Source organism: Leptodactylus fuscus, chromosome 2, assembly GCF_031893055.1.
Source record: "Leptodactylus fuscus isolate aLepFus1 chromosome 2, aLepFus1.hap2, whole genome shotgun sequence".
In the NCBI taxonomy this organism is placed as follows: domain Eukaryota; kingdom Metazoa; phylum Chordata; class Amphibia; order Anura; family Leptodactylidae; genus Leptodactylus; species Leptodactylus fuscus.
The window spans coordinates 156910682-156938508 of NC_134266.1; the positions used below are offsets into that span (position 1 = coordinate 156910682).

The 27827-nt window shown below is 44.1% G+C and overlaps 1 protein-coding gene across 1 annotated transcript; it reads left to right on the forward strand.

Moving 5' to 3' along the window:
• The first annotated feature begins 601 nt into the window (after positions 1–601).
• SCIMP (SLP adaptor and CSK interacting membrane protein) lies at positions 602–27827 on the forward strand. Its single transcript, XM_075266406.1, has 6 exons — positions 602–719; positions 3726–3804; positions 7424–7491; positions 25658–25741; positions 25824–25955; positions 27745–27827. The coding sequence occupies exons 1-6, from the start codon at positions 602–604 to the stop codon at positions 27825–27827; spliced, it is 564 nt and encodes a 187-aa protein (XP_075122507.1).

Genomic DNA, 27827 nt, shown 5'->3' on the forward strand with positions numbered 1-27827 from the left:
CCTCTGTATGCCGCCCTGAGGAGGTCCAAAAGACCGAAACAGCGCTGTCCATAGCTGGGAATCTGTTCCTTTTGGAATAGAAATACTAATTTGGCAATTAAATCCGCATCATGATAGTAGGCTTGTTAGCTGGAGTCATGTATGATGTTAAGGAGGCTGCCCTCTAGAGGGCGGCATACAGAGGCACTGTTCTCCTAATTACATCCTGGAGAATAGATTTGCATATTTTTTACCCAGAATCCCTAGCGGAGCAGGAATGACTTGTAAGTCTCCGTACTGCCTATGTAAGCACACACTCTCCCTAATGTGTACGATTATCCCCTGACATAAAATGTTTATGCATCAGTATTTTTACACCAAAAATAACAAATGGAATCTATACAGAGAGAAAGTCTAATGCAAAGATTTGTACATCTATCATTTCCTTCTGCGATTGGCTTACAAATACTAGTGCTGACTACTGAGCAGAGTACTGCATGAGAAATATCGAATGTTGAGGCCACAAGCTGCAAAAACATTGCAGAACTTACCTCCAGTGGGTCCCAAGCTTTGCTACGTCTTCACTCTACCTGATCTTCTACTTTTGTAGGTGTGAAAACTAATGGACCAGCCGTGGTACAGGCAATATTTCTGGCTCCTCGTTTTTGGAGGTCTTATTCTTGTCATAGCCGTCATCAGCTTTGCTATGGTTTGTTTCTGCAGAACTCAACTCTCAAGATGTAAGTTAATATTCTGAGTTGAAGCTAAGAATCCAGTGTTTGTGTAGAGGTGATATGCCTACTGTGGGAATCGCTCAGGTAGATGCTTGTAGCACTGCAAGAAACAGGGACACAGACACTGGATTGCACACGAGTTCAGGCTTTATTCACTTGTAGCGCATACACTGCTTTTGCAAAGCCACAGGATAAACAAAACAAAACCCTTCTCGGCTGAGAGACTAACTTAAACGTAAGGAAACTTTTCCCTGACTATACAGGAGACTGGCTACCAGTCTCCCACCTTGGCAACAACAATGGGTGGCACAGTACCTGCTTTGGAGGTCCGGTCTGGACAGGTCAGCTATGTCAGTGTGATGCCACACTGCTAGTCTTCACACTCAGACTGTTATTAGGGCCTGATTAGTCAGCTGACCTCCCTGGTGTGGGTCTCACCACACACCCCTTAGGTGCCTGGATGGAATATACGTGTCTTCCCAGACTACACCCTTCACTCTCTCACACTACCCATCTCTCAAAGTAAAACCTACATTTTATACACCTAAGCTATGCTACTTTCTTAATCAATTTAACATATACATGATACAGCATTAAGATTCAAAGAAAAGAGGATTTAACAGAAGGAAATTTGAGTTCTAAAAATCCAATGACCAAAACAAACCAACCAAACCATAAAACATTCACAAGACTTTATATTGTACCTGCTGACGAATGAAACACAAATTTTGCTCTATTTACTGTATAAGTATAGTTGTCTATACTGAATTCAGGTCAAATGTTGTAGGTGGTCATAACAAGTCACTGCGTGGGGTAAGTGTGTCATAGGTAGCTTGAAAGCCCTCACCACATTGGGTTATCACCAATCACTTAATCTGTCTCAGAGTATACACCTCTTACCTAGAGCTATGTGCCTCCATGGTTAAAGAACTATTACTACAAACCCTAAGAGCAGTGTGACACTGTAGTCATTTCTTACTGCCTTCCATCAGCCCACCTGTTAAGCCAAAAATACACGAGGCAGTGTTTTGTAGCCAATGAGTTGCCCCATTAGCATTATTTGTATAAATGATCTTACCAGCAAAATGTCAGAACAGTGCCATGAATATCAGGGTAGCAGCGGTAGGGGGTCCTGGGACCTTAGGTTTTTTGTTTTTTTTTAATAGGCCGTTACCTGCTGGAGTTTCCCCAACAAGTAACAGGCCCTATCTACTTACCAATCCCCACTCCTGACCACAGCCGCCTAAGCTTCCCCTTCATGTCGCTGTGGCCCTCTGGAGGGCAGAAGGGGTAGCAGAGGCGGCTGTGAGCAGGAGTGGGGATCGGTAAGTGAGGTTGCTGGTCCATGAACCCCACAAACATTGCAATCAATATACTATGGTGTATTTTCAGACCTCAGAATATAATGATCGGAGGCCCAAGTGAGGTGAGGTAACATAAAAAACACTGCTACTTACCTTTCCTTTGCTCTGGCAGTCTTCAGGCTTATTTGGTAATGTTACAGATGTCACGTGGCCAGGCCAGCATCATTATGTGTTGTGATGCCAGCCTGGCTCACATGATGTCTGTACCAACATTGTAGAAGGTCGAAAGCAGCAGGGAGTGCATTGAAGCCAGGGAAAGCCTTTGATCATTATACTGTGGGGTCTGAAAAGACTCTAGAGCATAATAATTGTTCATGGGCGGTCCACTATGGGGCATAACACTGTGTATAGGGACCACTATGGGGCATATCGTAATACTGTGCAAGAGCCTCTATGGGGCATAATACTGTGTGCAAGGGCCACTGTGAGGCATAATACTGTGTGCAAGAGCCTCTATGGGACATTATACTGTGTGAACAGACCATTATGGGACATTATACTGTTTGGAGGAGCCTCCAAACTATACTATCTGGAGGCCACTTTGGTATATTATAGTGTGTGTAAATGGGGCATTGTACTGTGTGGGGTCCAGGAAAGGGGACACTATGCTGTGTTTGTGTGTGGGGGGGCTCAAATCAAGAATTTGCTGGGGGGCCAAGTCTTTGCTAGTTATGCCACTCAGCCAGACTAAACTAGTTAGAGACTATGACGTTGAACAAGGTGCTCAAGCTGTAGAAAGGGTAATTCACAGCTGAAATTATTCAACCTGCTTCAACATATTCGCAGCAGACAGATATCTGTTGTTATCCACCATGAATGGTAGTTCGGCTAATTTTTTAGTTGACAAAACCAGACCCGCCTGTAACCGCTTTTTAAGCGGATTAGGTTTCCCAGCCCAAGTGGACCCCCTGAACAGAAACCAGAATGAGGGGCCACACGGTGGCTCAGTGGTTAGCACTGCAGCCTTGCAGCGCTGGGGTCCTGGTGTTCAAATCCCGCCAAGGGCAGAAAACCATCTGCAAGGAGTTTGTATGTTCTCCCCATGTTTGCATGGATTTCCATCCCATATTCCAAAAAGACATATTGATAGGGAAAAAATGTACATTGTGAGCTCTATGTGGGGCTCACAATCTACATTAAAAAAAGAAAAGAACAGAAACCAGAATAAAATCTACTTTGATCAACTCTATATGTATAGTATAACAGGAGAACAGCATAAGACGTAACTGTAGGATTACGAAAGACTCTATTTAGATTGCTTCATTTGAGGGCAATGTGGTGTCTGTGATCCATGAAGAAATAGTACATGCTCTATCTTTTCACAGACCCAATATAACCAGCTGATATTGTTGGGGGGAGGTGAAGAGCAACCATGGCTCTTTATCATTGTTTCAATGACCAAAGATATTTTTTTTAATTGATGTAAGATGTTGTATTAACTGGCCCATAAGTGAATGTAAGCTGCATATCTGGGCCATCCTAAAAATAGACTCCATTTATATTCTTTGGAACCTTTAGGCTACTCTGCCACCAATATGACATCACCGTACAACATAAAAAAAGGAATTTTGGATGATCCTGTATTACATTTTAGAAAAGTACAAAATCAAAACCCTAATAAAAACTTTTACATTGTTTATTCTTCAAGGTCGAACACTAAAAATTCGAAAAAGTGAAAAACAAAAGAAAAAACAGGCAGATGACCAAACTGTAGCAGTTATTTCAGTGTGAGTTATTTTTTATTGATTTGGCATAACTATATTCAACGGCTGGATTTCTTAATACAATTTTCCTATAATCTGATTTGTGATTTATTTATTATGATTATACAACTGCACAAAGATTTTTTGCAAGCACTTTTTAATGTATTGTAAGAATTTTCTTTTTACATCCATTGCTAATCTCTACTGTCAAGCTGCTCATGTTTTACTTTCTGCCTTTTGACTGTGGAGAAATCTCAGAGCCCTGCCATCTTTTGACGGAACTCCAAGAACCTTCTACTAACATTTTTTTTTCTATGTAAACTGTACCATAGCCAGCCTCCAAATAATGTATCTACACCTTCAACTCTTTATCACAGAAGCACAAATTAGACAGTATATATTATACACAGTATTAAATTAACAGCTGCAAACGTTCAGAAAAATCTACTACATTGCTAAAAAAATGTCAAAAATCAAGGATTTTATTTTTTGGGCATCTGTTAGAACCACATTAAATAAATTACTGCACTGGCATTACAAACTTACCTCACATGCAGGTGAGCCATAAATCCTCAGCATCTGTCTCCATCACAGCAAGTGTTCCATAATCCGTGCCCAATGACTCCACTTTGTCTTGACTGATAGCGCCTTTTGCTGCCCAATGCCACTGTGAGTGGTACTGAGAATACACAAAATTTTAGTGCTGCAGAGAATTATGTCTGACAGCAAAAGAGGCCTCAAAGTAGGAAACAGGCAACAGGGATTATGGAGCGTTTGTCATGACCTGGTAAAGCTGCTAGGCAATGGTGGCTCACGCCGCAAAACTAAAGGTATATTTGTGTGATAGGCTAGGTTCACATCTGCGTTCGGGGATTCTGTTCCCCTCTCCTCAAACAGCACTTTTCTCTCTGCATTTTTGATGCAGAAGTTGAGCGGAACCACACAGACCCCATTATAGTCTATGGGGTCCGTGGGTTTCCTAAGGTAACAGTTTTTTTATGCGGATTAGGTTTCTGTTCGAGGGGTTCCCAAGCAGATCCCCCAAATGGAAACCCAAACGCAGATGTCAACCTAGCCTTCCACAACCAAAACCAACCATGTCATTAGTTTAATGTTGAGATTATCTCCAACATACTTCCTTTAACTAAATAAATATAATATTTATACTACGCACATATAACATAGTACTATATATATAACAGTTACAGTACCCGAACATTTGATGTCATAAATATGTTAAATAATTAAGTACATATTTGCTAAGATAAAGAATTACAAATTCTATAATTATTCAAACTAAAATGAAAATAAACAGTAATGTATTTTATAATTTGACATAAAAATATTTGTCTATATGTGTTACAAGTTTAGGCTGCTCCATACATGGAATCAATAACTTACAAATGTGGGCTCTCCACAAAGTACTGAAGCTAACTGAATAATCACATACCAAGCCTACAGAAACAGAAATAGAGACTCAAGATGAAAAAATCATATAGTGGATAGTAAAAGTAATGCTTTATAGAATTTACACAGGCAATTAAAAATACGCATAAAAAAGTCCAAGTGGAAATACAAGAATAGCATAAAGTACATGTAACTAGGACAAAGGATTGTCAATATACAAGGTGCATCATAGTGTTCTTATGATGCAAAATGAAGTGCATAGTGCCAGTGAGTACATTAAGTTATGCAGGAATGTACAAAGCATATAGTAAATATAAGTGAAAACTTGCATTGCTTGGAACCAGTATACCGTATATATGGCAGCACAGATCACCGTAAAGACCTCAGCCCCAGCATGTTTTTTCATTGTTTCTTAAAATACTTTTTGACACTACTGTAAATACATTATACCCTTCTGATCTAGTGTCTAGTGTCTCCCATATTTTTGTCCACCTTCTTAATGTACATTTTTAATTGCCTGTGTATATTCAGTAAAGCTTTACTTTTACTTTCTTCTTCATGGCTTTGTTATCTGGAGTCTTCTCTTTTTGTAGGTTTGCTCCATAAACATCAGTCTGTATACTGCTTTCCTGGCCAATGGCAGGAAATATGAATTCTCCACTGTTCCCCTGCTGTACAGAGCCAACCGGTTTAATATATATCTAGAAAGCCAACAGTGCAATGGGGGGTGGGGGGGGGCTTTCTAGTGGTATATAAAACTGCACATTGATGAGGGCATGAAAGGTCCTCTTTAATGCAAGTTCACAATTGACTGAAATGGACTAAACATGATCACAGTGACACAATGACTCACTATTGTCTTATGATATAAAATCTCTCTGTCATGTGGTCATGAAGGCTTCCCACAACTATGACTCAATCTTGCCAGCTTCTGTATGTACATTTTGCTACTGTCAGCTTATACTAAAAAATTTTAGGCTAATATAACCCCTATTAGATGGACATATTTGGCAACAAACCATGTACAGTGCATCCTTTTTGGCTTTCAGGCATCTGCACCTAAACCTCTACATTTTGCAACACATATCAGCCACACATCAACTGTCTAGGATGTAAAATAACAAGCACAGCTATATTGACCTCACAGTGGCTGCAACAATCACATGTCGACACATATTTATTGCACCAGAAAGTGACCCATGTCACAAGGCTGAGGCCCAGTCACAGGCAGCTGCTGATAGAGTTAATTACGAGGTCAGATTATAATAGGGGCCAATGGACAGTTACTTGCCATTAACCCAAATGCAGCCTTAGGGTCCATTCACATGGAGGAAAATGATGAAGAATTTGGTGTGAAATTTCAGCGGTGAAAAAAAAGTCTCCCATTGACCTCAATGGGTTCCTTTTTCTGCTAGCACAAGCCGGCTCCCGGAAAAATAAGCGAGATGCTCATTCTTCAGGCCGTTTCGCCTCGCGATTCGGCCTAAAGACACTCCCTCCTCCCAACTAGGCCCATTCATTGGGCCTAAGCCGGAGTGGAGTGGGCAACTGGATGACGGTGCAGAGCATCAGCATTCAGTCGCGGCTACCCATCTTTTGGACTGGAATCTGAGGCAGTCTCCGCTTCAGGTTCCGGTCCAAGAAAACCCGTCTGAACTTACCCTTAGCTTTAAGCAGGGTTTACAGGGCAGTGTTTGCTGGAGAACTGCATGTGTTTTTTAATTGCAGTAATGCCTATCACATGTAACTAAGCATTTCACTGGAATGCTAACAACCAGTAAGCCTGAGGTTTACAATTTACTATCCATTACCATACAGAGAACAATGAAAGTCATTGAAAGATCCATGTTAATAATCTGTGTTCTTTGTTGTCTTAATGTGAGACTTGGTTTACACAGTGCTTTTTTTTTCCTGAAGAACTGCACGCAGTCTGTAATTGTAGTAACAGTTAGCACACACTACTATGCAATTCATCTGTATATTAACTATGACCAGTAAAACAGAGCAGAGCCATTGCCATTATGGGTGAAATGTTTAGTAATATGTGCTAGGCAGTACTACAAATAAAAACTGCATGCAGTCCTTCAGGAAAAGTGCTGTATAAACCCAGCCTGAGTAGAGCATCACCTGAGATGAGATGTTTATGTTGCTTCATGGATTGTAGCCCTTAATTTATTTTTCTCGCTAGTATCTATATGACACAGTTGCTATGAATTTGTTTGTTATGTATTTTCAGTAACAGCTTTCATCAGCCAACAGCTCCACCTCCAATTATATTACCCAGAACTCCAGACCATCAGTATGGTAAAAACCTTTTTCACAAGTTACTCTTAATTAGAAATGTCACCTTGACTTGCTAAGTCTAAAGTAAAACTATTTCCTGTTATTACTTATGATCTCTACCATTCATTTAAAAAAGTGTTGTCAACAATGTCCTCACTTTTATTCATGTAGACTAGCAATTCCCAACTGGGGTGCCATGACAATCCGGTGGGAAAATAGCAGCATGTCTCCTTTTAACCATACTTCCCAACCGTCCTGGATTCCGGGTCCTGTCCCACTGTCCTGTCTCGGGACCTGGAGGGGGACAGTAAACCGTGGGGGTATGGCTCCTTCATATGTCCTGACTCTTTAACTCCTTCCTGTGAGGCGCCCTCATACCCCAGACAATGCTACACTCTCACATCATCTTAGTCCCTAAGCCCCGTAAAGACCATCAGAAGTGTTTCAACTATAGACTTATTGCTTCCTCAACACAGACCTCAAGCTTTATACTAAACTTTGGGCTAACAGGCTTAACATTTGGCTTCCTTTTCTCATTCACAAGGACCAGCTGGGGTTCGTTCTCTGTCATAAGTAGGAGACAATACCAGAATGGCTGTGGATCTGATCGATGTTGCCAACTGCTCAGCTACCCACACCCTTCTTTTAAGCCTTGATGTTGAGAAGGCATGACTGCTACCTTTGAGAGATCTGGATTCTCAGGAGCCTTCCTTTCAGCAGTTAAAAATCTATATTCCTGCTCCTCCACAGTGGTCAAGCTTCTTAATGTATCCTCCTCCTTCCCCATCCGCTCTCTGTATTGAACCCCTGGCATCCTACATTAGGTGTAATCCAGATATTAGTGGGTTAGCAGCTATAGACCGAGAATTTAAGATCACTCTATTTTCAGATGATGCCTTGCTGACCCTCACCAACCCTCATATCTCCCGAATCTTCTACAAACCCTTCAGGGGGACTGTCTGGCTATAATATTAAACCCCTCTAAAACAGAAGCCCTCCCACTCAACAACCTAGATTCCACTCTCCAATTGCTATGTCCCAAATATGATTTCCAGTAGAGATATCCAACGCTTCTCTTCTTACTCCTCCTTATATTCGGTTAATTACCCCTGTTTATCTCATGAGTTTCGCTCCCTTTTGGACAACTGGCACCCCCTCTACATCTCCTTCTTTGGCCGCATCACAGTGGTTAAGATTAGAGATGAGCGAACACTAAAATGTTCGAGGTTCGAAATTCGATTCGAACAGCCGCTCAATGTTCGTGTGTTCGAACGGGTTTCGAACCCCATTATAGTCTATGGGGAACAGATACTCGTTAAGGGGGAAACCCAAATCCGTGTCTGGAGGGTCACCAAGTCCACTATGACACCCCAGGAAATGATGCCAACATCTCTGGAATGACACTGGGACAGCAGGGGAAGCATGTCTGGGGGCATCTAACACACCAAAGACCCTCTATTACCCCAACATCACTGCCTAACAACTACACACTTTCCACATTCAAAAAAACCTCTATCAAAGTGGGAAAATACCTGGAAACCTTCTTTACTCCCCAAATGGATGGACACAAACCCCAATTTAAGCTCAACAAACAGTAACAACCACCCCTTTAAATCACGTTCCCCATGACAACCACAAATGGAATAGGCAATGGGAATTCCAAAAGCCCTCACCCTTAACTGTCATTTTGAGTGTGTGTGTGTGTGTGTGTGTGTGTGTGATGTGGTAAGACCTTCCAAAATTCACTTTTCTAGCCCTTAACATGAGCCCTTCCAAACAAAGTTACAGGACCTTAAGCTGAGCTACCAGCAGAGATTGAGGCCCTTGGCATGAGTAGAGCCTTGCACCAGCAGTGTTTTTGGCACTTAGGGTGAGTTGAGCCTTGTACCAGCGTGTGTCCCTTAACATCAGGCGGGCCCTAAGTTCTGCGCTTTGCACAAAAGTTCCACATTAACTAGGCTGAATGGTACAAAGATTAGTAGGCCCGAGAACCAGGAACAGGTCTTGCAATGGCTGTCGGATAACGCTTAAAGCACATTGTCCACCAGCCAGGCAGCCTCTACCTCCTCTTACCCAACAGTCTTGTCCTCCTTCCACCCAAAATTCCCAATCTTCCCAGAACAATAACCCCAACTGTCCCTGCTCCCCAGAGCTGTTCTCCCTTCCTTTGACTGTACCGCAACCTGCCCCTCCATTTCGCGATTCCACGGACCTAACAGACGAGTATCTGTGTCCAGATGCTCAAACACTAGAGTCTCCTCCATTCCATCTCCGGTCGATTTGGTGGCGGATGACCAGCAACCCACCCTCATCGACGACGATGAGACGCAGTTGCTGTCAGGGCAGCCAGTTGACATGCGCATTGTGCAGGAGGAGGAGGCGAGACAGGAGTTGGAAGAGGAGGTGGTGGACGACGAGGACACCGACCCCACCTGGACAAGGCAGATGTCAAGCTGGGAAAGTAGTGTGGATGTTGAGGCAGGTGCAGCACCAAAAAGGGTAGCTAGAGGCAGAGACATGTCCAGAGGCAGAGGTCAGCTGCCAGAAAAACTCCCCCATCGAGGGCACGTTTCTTGAAGGTGTAGAGTTTTTTCAAGGAATGCGCCGAGGACAGATATAGTGTCGTCTACACAATTTGCCTCTCGAAATCGAGTAGGGGCCCTGAGAAGAGCAACTTGTCCACCACTTCAATGCACCGTCATTTGGAATCCAAGCAATGGAATCAGTGGCAGGCAGCAACGGCAGGACAAACGTCGCCCGCCGTTCATGCCACTGCCTCTGCTCACAGTGCTGGCGATGCACTCCAGAGGACGAGCCAGGACATCACTTCATCTGTCTCCGCCACTTTGTTGACTTCTCCCTCATCCTCCCCTGTTTCTGTCTTATCTCCTTCTCCTGCACCATCAAAGGCACCATCAGGCGCTTCTTTACAACAACCCACCATCTCTCAGACATTGGAGCGCCGGCAGAAATACACCGCTAACCACCCACCCACGCAAGCCTAGAACGCCAACATCGCTAAACTGCTGGCCCAGGAGAGGTTGGCGTTCCGGCTTGTTGAAACTCCCGCCTTCCCGGACCTGATGGCAACTGTGGCACCTCACTATGCCGTCCCTAGCCGTCTCAACTTCTCCCGGTGTGGCGTCCCCGCCTTGCACCAGCACGTGTCACTCAACATCAGGTGGGCCCTTAGTTCCGCGCTTTGCTGCAAGGTCCACTTGACCACCGACACATGGACAAGCGCCTGTGGTCAGGGATGCTGCAGTGCTTATCTTTAATGACAGGCAGGGTGAATGTGGTGGAGTCTGTTCCCCGGGTGCAAACTGGGGTGGCCTATCTCCTCTCCCTGGCCAAAATTCATGGCAGGAGTAGACTGAAACCCTACGACGCTGCAACCTCCACCACAGCTACTAGCGGCAAACGCTAAAACACTGGTGTGGGGAGACGTCAGCAGGCGGTGCTGAAGCTCATCAGCTTGGGGGACAGACAGCACAGTGCCTCCGAGGTCAGGGATGCCATCCTGGCTGAGATGGCATTTTTTTTTCCCTGCTACACCTGGGGCCTGGCATTTTTACGCCTGTGATAATGGCTGGAACCTGGTAGCGGCTCTGGAGCTTGCCAGCCTCCAACACGTTCCATGTTTGGCCCACGTCTAACCTAGTGGTGCAAAGTTTTTTAAAAACATACCCAAATGTACCGAAGCTACTGTTGAAAATGCGGCGCTTGTGCGCCCACTTTTGCAAGTGCACAGGAGTCGCTGCTAGCCTAAAAACACTCTAGCAAGGCCTACATCTGTCCAAACACAGGCTGTTGTCCGTCATTCACACACGCTGAAACCCTACAATACCATATCTTGAGCAGGGTGTGTGAGCTGCACAGACCTTTGATGGAGTTCCATCTACAAAACCCAAGGGTTCCTCAAAGTCAGCAACCAAAGTTTCTGCACCATGAGTTTCCAGGGGTGGCAGAGTTATGGCTAGGGGCAGAGGCATGGATAGGGATGATGTCTAGGGGCAAAAGCAGTGTGGATGTGGAGGCAAGCTAAGCAGGAAAAACTGGGGGTACAAGCTAAGGCATGGACTGGGGTGATGTCTAGGGGCAAAAGCAGTGTGGATGTGGAGGCAAGCAAAGCAGGGAAAATGGTGGCTAGAGGCAAAGGGATGTCCATAGGCAGCAAGGGCAAAGATGCAAAACTCTCCCGTTTCAAGAATTTTCCTGACTTGTCTCCCCACAAAACATTCCTGGGAGGAGGGCTGAAACACCACCCTCCTCCTCCTCCGCTGTTAGATTGACCCCAGCTACGAGCTGAAAACGCTGCAACACTGGTGTGGGGAGACGTCAGCAGGCTGGGCTGAAGCTCATCAGCTTGGGAGACGGACAGCACACTGCCTCTGAGGTCAGGGATGCCATCCTGGATGAGATGGCAATTTGTTTATCCCCGCTGCCCCTGGGGCCAGGCTTTTTTGTCTTGTTGGAGGGCTCTGGAGCTTGCCAGCCTCCAACACGTTCCATGCCTGGCCCACGTGTTCAATGTAGTGGTGCAATGATTTTTAAAAACATACCCCAAATTACCTGAGCTAAGGGTGAAAGTGCGGCACTTGGACACCCACTTTCCCAAGTCTACAGTACCTGGAGCTAGCCGCAATACACTCCAGAAAGGCCTACATCTGCCTGAAGCACCTACTGTTGTGCGAGGTCACCACACGCTCTAACCCTAGATACCGTATGTTCAGCAGGGTGTGTGAGCAGCAGAGACCTTTGATGGAGTACCAGCTACAAAACCCAAGGGTTCCTCAGAGTCAGCTCCCTCACTTTCTGCACCATGAGTTTCCATGGGTGGCAGACTTATGGCTAGAGGCACAGGCATGGATAGGGGTGATGTGTAGGGGCAAAAGCAGTGTGGATGTGGAGGCAAGCTAAGCAGCAAAAACTGGGGGTACAAGCAGCCGGTGGCATCATCACTGACAAGCACAGCTGTCTGTCAGCTGACAGGCTGACTTTCACCAAAATGAACAGACAATGGATAGACTCATCGTATACATGTCAGTTACATGACAAATTTAGTGCAATTTGCAAGTCCAAGATGGTTTGGAGATCTGCGGAGAGGAATCTCACCACCTCTTGCGGGTGCCATCATTTGGAAGGCAAGCCCTGGGCTCAGTGGGTGAGAGCAAGCGCAGGATAATCGTCGTTTGGCCTGGCGGCCACTGCCTCTCCCACTGTTGACAGGGCTGGCGCTGCAGTCCAGACCAGCAGCCAGGACACCTCCACATCTGCCTCTGACACTTTGGGGAGTTCACCCTTATCCTCACCTTTTCCTGCCATTTCTCCTTTTGCCCGCGCCATCATGCGCCTCTTCCCAGCAACTCCCCATCTCCCAAGCCTTTCATTTCATGCTAAAGTACAGCGCAACCCACCCACATGCCCAAGGCTTCAACGGCCTCATCTCAAGAAATCTGGCCCAGGAGATGTTGGAATCCCGGCTGGGGGACACTCTGCCCTTTTTGGGCAGAGTGTCTACTGCGCCACCGCACTGTGCCGTCCACACCAGCACTTTCCCCCAAACATGAGGCGGTCCCTAAATTCAGCGCTTAGCCCTAAAGTTCCATGTGACCAGTTACGAATGGACAAGTGCATGCGGACAGGGACGCTACCTTTCAATTTGGGCACAGTGGTTGAATGTAGTTGAGGCGTGGACCGGGTCGCAAAATGTGGTGGCCTGACTTGTCTCCCCACACAACATTCCTGGGAGGAGGGCTGAAACACCACCCTCCTCCGCTGTTAAATTGACCCCAGCTACGAGCTGGAAACGCGGCAACACTGGTGTGGGGAGACGTCAGCGGGCCGTGCTGAAGCTCATCAGCTTGGGGGCCAGACAGCACACTGCCTACAAAGTGAGTCATGCCATCCTCGATGAGACGGCAATGTGGTTTTTGCCACTGCACCTGGGCCCAGGCATGTTGTCATGTGTGATAATGGCCGTAACCTGGGATTGGCTCTGTAGCTTGGCAGCCTGCAACATATTCCATGCCTGGGCCACGTTTTTAACTCATTGCTGCTAATCTTTTGAAAAAGGTACCCCAATGTTCCTGAGCTACTGGTGATTGTGCGGATAGTTTTTAAAGTCTATAGTTGCCGCTGCTAGCCTCTATGCACTCCTACAACGCCTGTACCTGCTGGAACAACGGCTGTTGTGCGACGTCTCCACACTGCTGGCACTAAACATATCATGTGTTGAGCAGAGTGTGTGAGCAGCACAGACCTTTGATGTAGTTCCAACTCCAAAACCCTCGGGTTCGTCAAAGTCAACTCCCTCAGTTGCTCAACCATGAGTGGCCATGGGTGGCAGACTTATGTGAAATCCCATCCCATCCATTGCACTGGACACGAAACATTAGCATGCGCTCAGCACAACTTCGGATATGGCAGCTGCGTTAAGCAGGGTGCAGGGTACAACACAGACCAGGCCCGAGCACCAGGAACAGGTGTTAGAAATACTGCAGCATCTGCCATTTCCTTCCAATTTTGGGGTTTTGGACCCGCCACCGACTTGTCTGGACCTAAGTGGGGATCATGAGACACAGTTGCCATCAAGGCAAGCTGTGGTCATGTGCAGTTTGCAGTAAGGGGGCAGTGCGCAATTGGAAGAGGAGTTGGTGGATGACGAGGCCACCGACCCCACATGGACAGGGGTGATGTCTAGGGGCTAAAGCAGTGTAGATGTAGAGGGAAGCTAAATCAACAAAAAACCTGGGTAGAAGCAAAGGCATAAACTGGGGTGATGTTTAGGGGCTAAAGCAGTGTAGATGTGGAGGGAAGCTAATTCAACAGAAAAAAAAGGGTAGAAGCAAAGGCATAAACTGGGGTGATGTTTAGGGGCTAAAGCAGTGTAGATGTGGAGGGAAGCTAATTCAACAAAAAAAAGGGTAGAAGCAAAGGCATAAACTGGGGTGATGTTTAGGGGCTAAAGCAGTGTAGATGTGGAGGGAAGCTAAGCAGCAAAAACAGTGGGTAGAAGCAAAGGCATGCAAAACTCTACCCTGTTGGAAGACTTATTCCTAGGTCTGGAACACGTTAATGGCCCCCCTGGACAAATTACTGCCACTCAGGGGCCTAGTGTCACCAGGAGGGACAAGTATAGGCGCATGTTGTGGGAATACCTGGCCGACACCTGCTCTGTCCTCTCCGATCCCTCTGTGCTCTACAGCCTACACTTATTTTCTCATCTTTTTTTCTGAACTGCACATCTCTTGCCTGCTTCCTTTGGGATCTTAGAAATGGTGGTCCACTTCCACAGATGGTAACTTCAATAGACAGTGTAACGGGAGTAGCTGAGGGATCGCTGTCTTAACCACTTTTTGGCACAAAATTAACTTCCAAAGCCAAATATGGTGCAAGTATATGATGCAAGGACACCTACACACCTATCTCTGACACATTGGGGAGTTCACCCTCATGCGCCCTTTTGGCCTGCACCATCATGCGCCTCTTCCCAGCCACTCCACATTTCCCAAGCTTTTCATTGCAGGCAGAAGTACAACACAACCCACCCCCATGCCCAAGCCTTTAACAGCCTCATCGATAAACTGCTGGCCCTGGAGATGTTGGTGTTTGTTTATGCTTCTGGAGACCCAGGCCTTCTGTCAGCAGATGGCAGCTGGGGCACCTCCCTATGCTGGGCCTAGCCGTTACTACTTCTCTTGGTGTGCTGTCTCTGCCTTGCGCCTGCATGTGTCCCATAACATCAGTCGGGCCCAGAGCTCTGCGCTTTGCTGCAAGGTCCACTTGACCACCGACACATGGACAAGCGCCTGTGGTCAGGGATGCTGCAGTGCTTATCTTTAATGACAGGCAGGGTGAATGTGGTGGAGTCTGTTCCCCGGGTGCAAACTGGGGTGGCCTATCTCCTCTCCCAGGCCAAAATTCATGGCAGGAGTAGACTGAAACCCTACGAAGCTGCAACCTCCACCCCAGCTACTAGCGGAAAACACTGTAACACTGGCATGGGGAGATGTCAGCAGGCCGTGCTGAAACTGATCAGCTTGGGGGACAGACAGCACAGTGCCTCCGAGGTCAGGGATGCCATCCTGGCTGAGATGGCATTTTTTTTTCCCTGCTACACCTGGGGCCTGGCATTTTTGCGCCTGTGATAATGGCTGGAACCTGGTAGCAGATCTGGAGCTTGCCAGACTCAAACACGGTCCACGCATGGCCCACGTTTTCCAACTTGTTGGTGCCATGTTTCTTTGAAACCTACACCATTGTGCCTGATATACAGGTCAAAGTGGGGCCATTTTCGTAAGTGAGAACTAGCCTCTGCTAGGCAGAAAACATTCAGAGCACACTCCTCTCATCTTCGCACCGTTGGCTGGCGGAGGAAGACGAGGGGGTTGGAGTGGCATCTGATGTCCCTATCCCACACGAGGCTAGAGGGTGCACTTCAGTGCATCCCATTGCTTCACCACAAATGGTGTGAAGGGGAGTGGAAAATGGAGGAAATGGAGAGTGACCCTTACAGTTGGGGCCAGCAAAGGCATGCCAAGTAACACACTGGTACACATGGCTGACTTCATCTTGGGTTGCTTTTCAACACATATTTCACATCATGAAGAACAAATAATACTGGATTTTTACAAGCCTCGAACCCCGGTCTAGGTCTAATGTCTGTTCCTTTCTTATATTAGGGGAGAGGGAAAAAAAATTACTTCAGTGATACGTTTAGCGTACATAGACTGACTATTAATGTGTATCCCACTTAGTGTTGTTAGGGTTACACACCGTCACAACCTGGCTAAAGCTTCTATAGCTGTTAATAAAGTCAACATAACTTTACGGTATCCAAAAAGACAGCTGGTACCGACAGAGAGCAAGACAAATGTCACCCAAAGCTGTGAGCTCTGAACACCCACAGTGACTTTGGCGTCATCATCATTATAAGGGAGCGGGTGGTAATAAATAACTTGGCAGTGCCTAAAACCCAAAAAGCTTATACAACTATATTTACATTAAGATACACAAATGACACTTTTCAGTAGCATGTCATGAGACAAGCTGATAAGCTCTTCCTTTGTGCAGTGCTATTTGAAAGTTAAACGCTGCCTTTATTTTAATTCTGGAGAAGGTGCAGACATTAGATTTAGAACATGTTGTCTTCATTGTCCAAATCCTCTATATAGGTAACGTGTTTTTCGGGCCGAGCTGTCTGGGAACGAGCTGGTGCAGCACTGACAACCTGGGTGAATATGGCAAGAGCCTGAGATGTAGGGTGAATGAATCCCCAAATTATTTGTGGAATTCCCAGTGAGACAATGGCACTATCTACCAGTAGCAAAAATTGTGGGTGCACGTAACCCCAATATATTCTTTGAATTACCAGTCAGAAACTGGCACTATATGGCAGTAGCAAGAAATGAGGGTATTTGTAACCCCAATATATTTTTTGAATTCCCAGTGAGACAATGGCACTGTATAGCAGTAGCAAAAATTGTGGGTGCACGTAACCCCAATATATTCTTTGAATTCCCAGTCAGACAATGGCACTGTATACCAGTAGTAAAAATTGTGGGTGCACGTAACCCCAATATATTCTTTGAATTCCCAGTGAGACAATGGCACTGTATAGCAGTAGCAAAAATTGTGGGTGCACGTAACCCCCATATATTCTTTTAATTCCCAGTCAGACAATGGCACTGTATACCAGTAGTAAAAATTGTGGGTGCACATAACCCCAATATATTCTTTGAATTCCCAGTGAGACAATGGCACTGTATAGCAGTAGCAAAAATTGTGGGTGCACGTAACCCCCATATATTCTTTTAATTCCCAGTCAGACAATGGCACTGTATACCAGTAGTAAAAATTGTGGGTGCACGTAACCCCAATATATTCTTTGAATTCCCAGTCAGACAATGGCACTGTATACCAGTAGTAAAAATTGTGGGTGCACGTAACCCCAATATATTCTTTGAATTCCCAGTGAGACAATGGCACTGTATACCAGTAGTAAAAATTGTGGGTGCACGTAACCCCAATATATTCTTTGAATTCCCAGTGAGACAATGGCACTGTATAGCAGTAGCAAAAATTGTGGGTGCACGTAACCCCCATATATTCTTTTAATTCCCAGTCAGACAATGGCACTGTATACCAGTAGTAAAAATTGTGGGTGCACGTAACCCCAATATATTCTTTGAATTCCCAGTCAGACAATGGCACTGTATACCAGTAGTAAAAATTGTGGGTGCACGTAACCCCAATATATTCTTTGAATTCCCAGTGAGACAATGGCACTGTATACCAGTAGTAAAAATTGTGGGTGCACGTAACCCCAATATATTCTTTGAATTCCCAGTGAGACAATGGCACTGTATAGCAGTAGCAAAAATTGTGGGTGCACGTAACCCCCATATATTCTTTGAATTCCCAGTCAGACAATGGCACTGTATACCAGTAGTAAAAATTGTGGGTGCACATAACCCCAATATAATCTTTGAATTCCCAGTGAGACAATGGCACTGTATAGCAGTAGCAAAAATTGTGGGTGCACGTAACCCCAATATATTCTTTGAATTCCCAGTCAGACAATGGCACTGTATACCAGTAGTAAAAATTGTGGGTGCACGTAACCCCAATATATTCTTTGAATTCCCAGTGAGACAATGGCACTGTATAGCAGTAGCAAAAATTGTGGGTGCACGTAACCCCCATATATTCTTTGAATTCCCAGTCAGACAATGGCACTGTATACCAGTAGTAAAAATTGTGGGTGCACATAACCCCAATATATTCTTTGAATTCCCAGTGAGACAATGGCACTGTATACCAGTAGTAAAAATTGTGGGTGCACGTAACCCCAATATATTCTTTGAATTCCCAGTGAGACAATGGCACTGTATAGCAGTAGCAAAAATTGTGGGTGCACGTAACCCCCATATATTCTTTGAATTCCCAGTCAGACAATGGCACTGTATACCAGTAGTAAAAATTGTGGGTGCACATAACCCCAATATATTCTTTGAATTCCCAGTGAGACAATGGCACTGTATAGCAGTAGCAAAAATTGTGGGTGCACGTAACCCCAATATATTCTTTGAATTCCCAGTCAGACAATGGCACTGTATACCAGTAGTAAAAATTGTGGGTGCACGTAACCCCAATATATTCTTTGAATTCCCAGTGAGACAATGGCACTGTATAGCAGTAGCAAAAATTGTGGGTGCACGTAACCCCCATATATTCTTTGAATTCCCAGTCAGACAATGGCACTGTATACCAGTAGTAAAAATTGTGGGTGCACATAACCCCAATATATTCTTTGAATTCCCAGTGAGACAATGGCACTGTATAGCAGTAGCAAAAATTGTGGGTGCACGTAACCCCCATATATTCTTTGAATTCCCAGTGAGACAATGGCACTGTATACCAGTAGTAAAAATTGTGGGTGCACATAACCCCAATATATTCTTTGAATTCCCAGTGAGACAATGGCACTGTATAGCAGTAGCAAAAATTGTGGGTGCACGTAACCCCCATATATTCTTTGAATTCCCAGTCAGACAATGGCACTGTATACCAGTAGTAAAAATTGTGGGTGCACATAACCCCAATATATTCTTTGAATTCCCAGTGAGACAATGGCACTGTATAGCAGTAGCAAAAATTGTGGGTGCACGTAACCCCCATATATTCTTTGAATTCCCAGTCAGACAATGGCACTATATACCAGTAGCAAAAATTGTGGGTGCACGTAACCCCAATATATTCTTTGAATTACCAGTCATAAACTGGCACTATATAGCAGTAGCAATAATTGTGGGTGCACATAACCCCAATATAATCTTTGAATTCCCAGTGAGACAATGGCACTGTATAGCAGTAGCAAAAATTGTGGGTGCACGTAACCCCAATATATTCTTTGAATTCCCAGTGAGACAATGGCACTGTATACCAGTAGTAAAAATTGTGGGTGCACGTAACCCCAATATATTCTTTGAATTCCCAGTGAGACAATGGCACTGTATAGCAGTAGCAAAAATTGTGGGTGCACGTAACCCCCATATATTCTTTTAATTCCCAGTCAGACAATGGCACTGTATACCAGTAGTAAAAATTGTGGGTGCACATAACCCCAATATATTCTTTGAATTCCCAGTGAGACAATGGCACTGTATAGCAGTAGCAAAAATTGTGGGTGCACGTAACCCCCATATATTCTTTGAATTCCCAGTCAGACAATGGCACTGTATACCAGTAGTAAAAATTGTGGGTGCACATAACCCCAATATATTCTTTGAATTCCCAGTGAGACAATGGCACTGTATAGCAGTAGCAAAAATTGTGGGTGCACGTAACCCCCATATATTCTTTTAATTCCCAGTCAGACAATGGCACTGTATACCAGTAGTAAAAATTGTGGGTGCACATAACCCCAATATATTCTTTGAATTCCCAGTGAGACAATGGCACTGTATAGCAGTAGCAAAAATTGTGGGTGCACGTAACCCCAATATATTCTTTGAATTCCCAGTCAGACAATGGCACTGTATACCAGTAGTAAAAATTGTGGGTGCACGTAACCCCAATATATTCTTTGAATTCCCAGTGAGACAATGGCACTGTATAGCAGTAGCAAAAATTGTGGGTGCACGTAACCCCCATATATTCTTTGAATTCCCAGTTAGACAATGGCACTGTATACCAGTAGTAAAAATTGTGGGTGCACATAACCCCAATATAATCTTTGAATTCCCAGTGAGACAATGGCACTGTATAGCAGTAGCAAAAATTGTGGGTGCACGTAACCCCAATATATTCTTTGAATTCCCAGTCAGACAATGGCACTGTATACCAGTAGTAAAAATTGTGGGTGCACGTAACCCCAATATATTCTTTGAATTCCCAGTGAGACAATGGCACTGTATAGCAGTAGCAAAAATTGTGGATGCACGTAACCCCCATATATTCTTTGAATTCCCAGTGAGACAATGGCACTGTATAGCAGTAGCAAAAATTGTGGGTGCACGTAACCCCAATATATTCTTTGAATTCCCAGTCAGACAATGGCACTGTATACCAGTAGTAAAAATTGTGGGTGCACGTAACCCCAATATATTCTTTGAATTCCCAGTGAGACAATGGCACTGTATAGCAGTAGCAAAAATTGTGGGTGCACGTAACCCCCATATATTCTTTGAATTCCCAGTTAGACAATGGCACTGTATACCAGTAGTAAAAATGGTGGGTGCACATAACCCCAATATATTCTTTGAATTCCCAGTGAGACAATGGCACTGTATAGCAGTAGCAAAAATTGTGGGTGCACGTAACCCCCATATATTCTTTGAATTCCCAGTCAGACAATGGCACTATATACCAGTAGCAAAAATTGTGGGTGCACGTAACCCCAATATATTCTTTGAATTACCAGTCATAAACTGGCACTATATAGCAGTAGCAAAAATTGTGGGTGCACATAACCCCAATATAATCTTTGAATTCCCAGTGAGACAATGGCACTGTATAGCAGTAGCAAAAATTGTGGGTGCACGTAACCCCCATATATTCTTTGAATTCCCAGTGAGACAATGGCACTGTATACCAGTAGTAAAAATTGTGGGTGCACATAACCCCAATATATTCTTTGAATTCCCAGTGAGACAATGGCACTGTATAGCAGTAGCAAAAATTGTGGGTGTATATAGCCCCAATTCTATTGCTAGGGGAATTGCAGGGTATTTCTGAGGTGAAGGTGGGGGGGCACACCGTTGGAACGGTGATTTGGGGTGTATATATGGGGTATACGGGAATACACTGACAGTGTATTCCATTCAGGATCCTGGGAAAGCTGGGTTGCGGCGATTGAGCCCGTCAGTGCCACGTTACACTGACAAGCTTCTCCCTGGAATTGAAGTTATATGTAAGCCCAATATATTCTTTGAATTCCCAGTGAGACAATGGCACTATATACAAGTAGCAAAAATTGTGGGTGCACGTAACCCCAATATATTCTTTGAATTCCCAGTCAGACAATGGCACTGTATACCAGTAGTAAAAATTGTGGGTGCACGTAACCCCAATATATTCTTTGAATTCCCAGTGAGACAATGGCACTATATGGCAGTAGCAAAAATAGTGGGTGTATATAGCCCCAATTCTATTGCTAGGGGACTTGCAGGGTATTTCTGGGGTGAAGGTGGGGGGGCACACCGTTGGAACGGGTATCGGGGTATATATCGGGTATACGGGAATACACTGACAGTGTATTCCATTCAGGATCCTGGGAAAGCTGGGTTGCGGCGATTGAGCCCGTCAGTGCCACGTTACACTGACAAGCTTCTCCCTGGAATTTAGCTCTTATAAGAGCTGTTGGTTGTCTTCTCCTTCCTATCTAGCCTGTCCCTGCCTACCCAGAATCTAAGCCCTAGCTAACTGGACGGAAACCTCCGTCCTCGGTGAATTGCAAGCTCAGAATGACGCGAACCTGGGCGGCGCTGTTCTTTTAAATTAGAGGTCACATGTTTTCGGCAGCCAATGGGTTTTGCCTACTTTTCTCAACGTCACCGGTGTCGTAGTTCCTGTCCCACCTACCCTGCGCTGTTATTGGAGCAAAAAAGGCGCCAGGGAAGGTGGGAGGGGAATCGAGTAATGGCGCACTTTACCACGCGGTGTTCGATTCGATTCGAACATGCCGAACAGCCTAATATCCGATCGAACATGAGTTCGATAGAACACTGTTCGCTCATCTCTAGTTAAGATGACTCTTCTCCAGAAACTTCTTTGAGACACTTCTGGTGATGGTCCTGTGTTCTGTACTAGGTTCCCTTCAAAAAGTGATATTCAAGATTATTTGGTATGCTAAACATCACTGTATTCCCCGCTTGGTGATGTTGACTGGCAAGGCAGAGGGGGGACTGATGGTGCCACATAACTTGCATTATTACTGGGCAGCCACTCTAAAATGTTTCCTTTGGTCTACCAACACTATTCTATGGTGTTGTTCTTGTATAACCCACTACTTCCAGGGGGAATGACTTCTGCCATGGTTTGTCCATGGAGTAGACTGGGTCTGTTCCATCTAGTTGATCCTTCAACCTTGGAACTCCTTTCAACTATTTTACATCAGTTCTTTACTTACCCACCTCTGAATGGTTCCATTACCGACAGATTGCTCACTTTGTTATAGCCCAGATTGGAGCCACTCAAGTCTCACTCCCTACAGCCTTTGAAAGATTTTTTTTTTTTTAAATGTAGATTGTGAGCCCCACATAGAGCTCACAATGTACATTTTTCGCTATCAGTATGTCTTTTTTGGAATATGGGATGGAAATCCATGCAAACATGGGGAGAACATACAAATTCCTTGCAGATGTTTTTTTGTCCTTGGCGGGATTTGAACACCAGGCCTCCAGCGCTGCAAGGCTGCAGTGCTAACCACTGAGCCACCGTGTGAAAGATTATGCCGTGTCAGTACCTCTACTAAGGGGCTTATTTCCGACATCTATAAACTCCTATCTTGTCCTGAGGGAGGACCTTCTCAGCCTCATAAATATATGGATAGGTGGACAGTGAATTTGAATAGGAAGATCTCACCCGGACAGTGGCAGATTATATGGTCCCGAGTGGCTAATTCTTTGTCCTGTGTCACTTTTCGGGAAACCCAATACAAGTTACTTATGCGTTGGTATCACACCCCTGTGCTACTCCACATCCTTAATCCTAATATCTCCTCCTTGTTGATCCTTGTTGTTCCTTTGTTCTGTATGTGTTTTGAAAGAATTTAGATTTGTTGCACTGTTCTGTTGCATGTTGCAGCACCGTGTTTCCATTTGCCTATGTCTTTATTCTATTGTAAAAAAAAAAGTTAATAAAAATTACAGTTTAACCCCTTCCTGCCACAGGCATTTTTCAAATTTTTGTTTTTCATTTTTGACGCCTAGCCGCTTCCCCCACCTTCCAAATCCCATAACTTTTTGAATTCATATGAGGTCTTATTGTTTACAGGACAAATTTTTCTTAATGTCCCCCTCTAGTTGTCCCCATTTTAATGTCCCCCTCCAGCTATCTCCATGGTTTAAAATCCTCTTCCAGTTGACCTCAGTTTAATGTACCCCTCTAGCTGCCTCCATGGTTTAAATAGTGGGGGCAATTGGAGTGGAACATTATAATGTGGGAGCATATAATATTAGGGTGACTGTAGGAGCATTATACTGTGTGGGGGCACAAAGAGAAATAGATGGGAATGGGCTGAGTCAATGTAGAAGTGAGCGGAACTAAATTTTCTGCGGTGCGATATGCGCCCCACACATTCTGTCACTCTTTCTGTCCTTTGAAAGGTGGGAGGTATGTTTTAACAGCAATATTGATGTAGTTGAAAAGAAGGCTTTAGCTCAATTACTCTGCTGCATCGTTCTCGAGAGACGGAGGATCTTAGACCTTCGGAGAACGATGATGGGCAAGTGGTGTTTTTTTTTTTTTTTTTAAATTCATATAGCTAGCACAAGTACAGCACAACTACAGTGTGGGGCCACTGGGGGACATCGTTAGTTGTCAGGGGGCTATTGGGGGGGCATTAGTTGTCAGAGGGCTACTGGGGGACATTATTCATTGTTAGAGGGCTACTAGGGGATATCATTAGTTGGCAGAGGGCCACTGGAGGGCATCCTTAGTTGTCTAGGGTCGACTGGGGGACATCAATAGTTGTCTGGGGGCCATTTGGGGCCATTATTATTTGCCTGAGGGCCACTGGGGGATATTATTACTTGTCTGGGGGACACTGAGGGACATTAATAGTTGTCAGGGGGCTACATTATTTCTTGACTGCAGGTCATTATTACTTGACTGGGAGCTACTATTACCTGTCTTGGCCCCAGTGGGGACCTTATTACTTGTCTGGGGGCTACTGGAGAACATTAATATTTGACTGAGTGCCTCTAAGGAAGTATTGTTATTTGCCAGGGGGCCACTCGGAAGAATTATTAGTTGTCTGGGGGGCACTGGGAAGCATTATTAGTTGTTTGGGGCCAATGGTGTGTATTATGAAGTGTGTGTGGGCCAGTGGAGGACATTATTACTTGCCCATGGGTCACAGGGGACATTATTACTTGCCTGGGGGCTACTGAAGAACATAACTACTTGTCTGGGGGCACTGTTGAGTATTACAACGTGCTTGGGGGCCACTGAGGAACATTATTAGGTATCTAGGGGCCACTGGGGGACATTATTACTTGTCTGGGCGCCACTAGGGAGCATTATTAAGTGTCTGGGGGCGCTGGGAATAATTATTAGTTGTGTGGGAGGCACTGAGAAGCATTGTTAGTTGTTTGGGGTCAATAGGGTGCATTATGAGATGTCTGGGGGCCACTGGAGGATATTATTACTTGCCTATGGGTCACTGAAGACATTATTACTTTTCTGAGGGTCACAGGAAACATTATTACTTGTCTGGGGGCTACTGAAGAATATTATTTGTCTGGGGGCTACTGTTGAGTACTACATTATTAGGTATCTGGGGGCCACTGCGAAGCATTATTATTTGTCCGAGGGCCCCTAACAAGCATATACCGTCTGGTGGACCACTGGGAGCATGATTCTATGTGGGGCCACTAGGAAGTTTGGTGATTGAACAGGTGAATTTTTGCTATGCTGGGTTTAAAATATAGGATGGTACAGATGGTACAGCCTTGAGGATGCACCTGGTGCAGTTGTAATTCAGTTACAATTGTGTCAAAATTGCAACAGAAAAATGCATACAATGTTGTAATTTTAAAGACTGCGTTAAAAATAAAAGCATAAAAAATTATTTAGTAAGGATTTTTTAATCCAGGGGTGCCCTGAGTCTGAAAAGGTTAGGAAATACTGATTTATACCTATTGTTTGGTCAATTTATCTGTTCAGGATTTTTAGTACTTTACTTTTCTTTTTACTAGCTTAGCTGCTATCTTATGTTCTAGACTGGTATGTAAATTGTATGATTTCAAGCCTTCTCATGAGACATATTCTAAACAATACAAAATGCTATATACAGGGCCCAATGACGATGCCCTTTCCAGAGCCATACATAACAGTATTCACAGTAGTATTGGACAGGAGACTCCAATGCAAATGTCAACCTAGCCTTGGTTTATTTTTATACTATGAATATTTTAAGAATTTTCTCTCCACCTAAATAATGGAAATATCTGGTTCTCAGATCCCAATGCAGGAATTTCTACAAGCCCAGTTATGTACGCTATAGTGAAAAAAGAGAAAGTCACTCTTCAGCAACAAGGAATACGTGAGTAATGTACCATTTAGATTTCATGAGAATATTTGCTTACTAACTTATCGTCTATAACAATATGTTTTTGTTTTCCCAGATCCTGAATATCATGGCCAAAAATATGATGTCAATTTACACGTACCCAACAAAAATGACAGATATTCAAATGCGTCTTATGATTCTGTTGGACACATCACAGAAATTGATTATATTAACACAGATGCGAAAAGTAAGTTATATGGCTGTGATTTCTGTGAGGGTTTACGTTTTGCCTACTCTTAAGGTTTTTTTTGGCAGCTGCCTATGTCATTAAATAACAAATACGCATCTATTCACCTTCAGTACAACAATGACTACTGTACCTATAGGTGTGTATTTGGTATTTTTAAGCCCTTAAAACCCTTTAATAGAGCTGCAGGTGGGGTGACAAATTACTTTGCAAATATGTTTGCAGATTTTAATGCAACTCCATGCCAAATCTATGGCAGAATCCACATGTGTAAAGTTTCTTTTTTTATTTAAATTTACAATGGATTTTGTTAGGAATCTCAGGCTAGGTTCATACCTGCGCCTGGTCTCCGCTTGGGGTTTACATCCCCAAATCTGATTAAAAATGCAGAGAGAAAAGTTCTGCAAGTAGGACTTTTCTCTCTGCATTTTTCCACCTTCTTCAAGCGGAAACCTGGCGGACACTATTAGATTCTATGAGGTCTGCAGGTCCCTGCAGGTAACCGCTTTTTAAGCAGATTAGGTTTCCGTTTGCATCACTCTGTAGTTCTAATCACTGCTGCTACTTTAAGGTTGTCCTGCCAACACATGAAGCTTTCTGTATCTGTGAGAACTCTATGCCAAACCTATTAGCAATTGAGGAGGGCTATGTAAGGTCTGTTCTCAATGTTCCAATGTGCCTGCTATTAGTTAATTATTACTAAGTAATTAAGAACATTACTACTTGCCTTGTTTACCAAATATTCTCTTGCCTTCTGGTTTTGGGGACGATTTTGATCTCTTGGATTGACCCCAGCCTAGATATGTTTCTTTTGATTCAGTTCTCCTGATTTGATCTGTCTAGTGAGTAGTATTATAGGTCCAAATTCAACATAACTGCAACTCATCTTTGAGGTTCAAAGATGTTTTAGGGTAGTTTTGCTGCCTATGGCACTGGATGCCTTGACTATGCGAAAGGCATCATGAAATCTGAAGATTATCAAAGGATTTTAGGTCTCAATGTAGGATCCAGTGTCAGAAAGCTGGGTCCTAGACCATGAATCTTCCAGCAGGACAATGACCCTAAACATACTTCAAAAAGCAGCCAGAAATAGATGGAAACAACGGGGTGGAGAGTTCAGAAGTGTCCAGCAATGAGTCTAGATCTAAATCCCATTGAACACCTCTGGCGAAATCTTAAAATTGCAGTTGGTAGAAGGACCCTTCAAATATGAGAGACCTGGAGCACTTTGCAAAAAAAAGTGGTCCAGAATTCCAGTTTAGAGGCACCAGTAATTTCGTCGGGCCAATTTTTGGAGTTTTGCATTTCTCTGTTTTTGTGTTGTTCCGTTACACACTAAAGAAATAATCATGTGTATAACAAAACATGTGTAATTGCTATAATTTTATGGAAAAATTTCAGGAGTGCAAACACTTAAGGCCATAACTGTAGGTATGTAGTATGAAAAACAAAGTATGCAACCATCTCCTTTCACAGACAGCAGAAATTTGTTGTGTGACTTGACGTGTGAGAAATCGGCCACTTTCCTGAAAAGGATGTGGCCCTGCTGTACCCAGCTACGAGCGCAAAGCCTGGCAGAGGTTGCCCCCTATTTATGAGGAGCTGTGCTTCTCCATTTTAGAAACTCAGTGGCAGATTTCTCTGAGAGCCACTACTGCAAAAAATCTTTACATTGCATTATTTTTAGTGGAAACAAATTATCTATGAGTATTGGGTGATAGATCTAATACATAGATTATCTAACATATATTTAAACATTTTATGTGATCTACATTTTTTTTTTTTACAGATTATACAAAAGAAGCGGAATATATTGATGTACTTGCAGATGATGATGATGATGATGATTATGACGACGTGGATATAATCTAA

Bases quoted from the DNA above. Each gene is read 5' to 3' on its own strand.
- SCIMP (XM_075266406.1), top strand. From the start codon at position 602: ATGGACCAGCCGTGGTACAGGCAATATTTCTGGCTCCTCGTTTTTGGA. The intron at 3,805-7,423 runs GTGAGTTATTTT...ATGTATTTTCAG, and splicing joins ACTGTAGCAGTTATTTCAGT to TAACAGCTTTCATCAGCCAA. The intron at 25,742-25,823 runs GTGAGTAATGTA...TTGTTTTCCCAG, and splicing joins TCTTCAGCAACAAGGAATAC to ATCCTGAATATCATGGCCAA.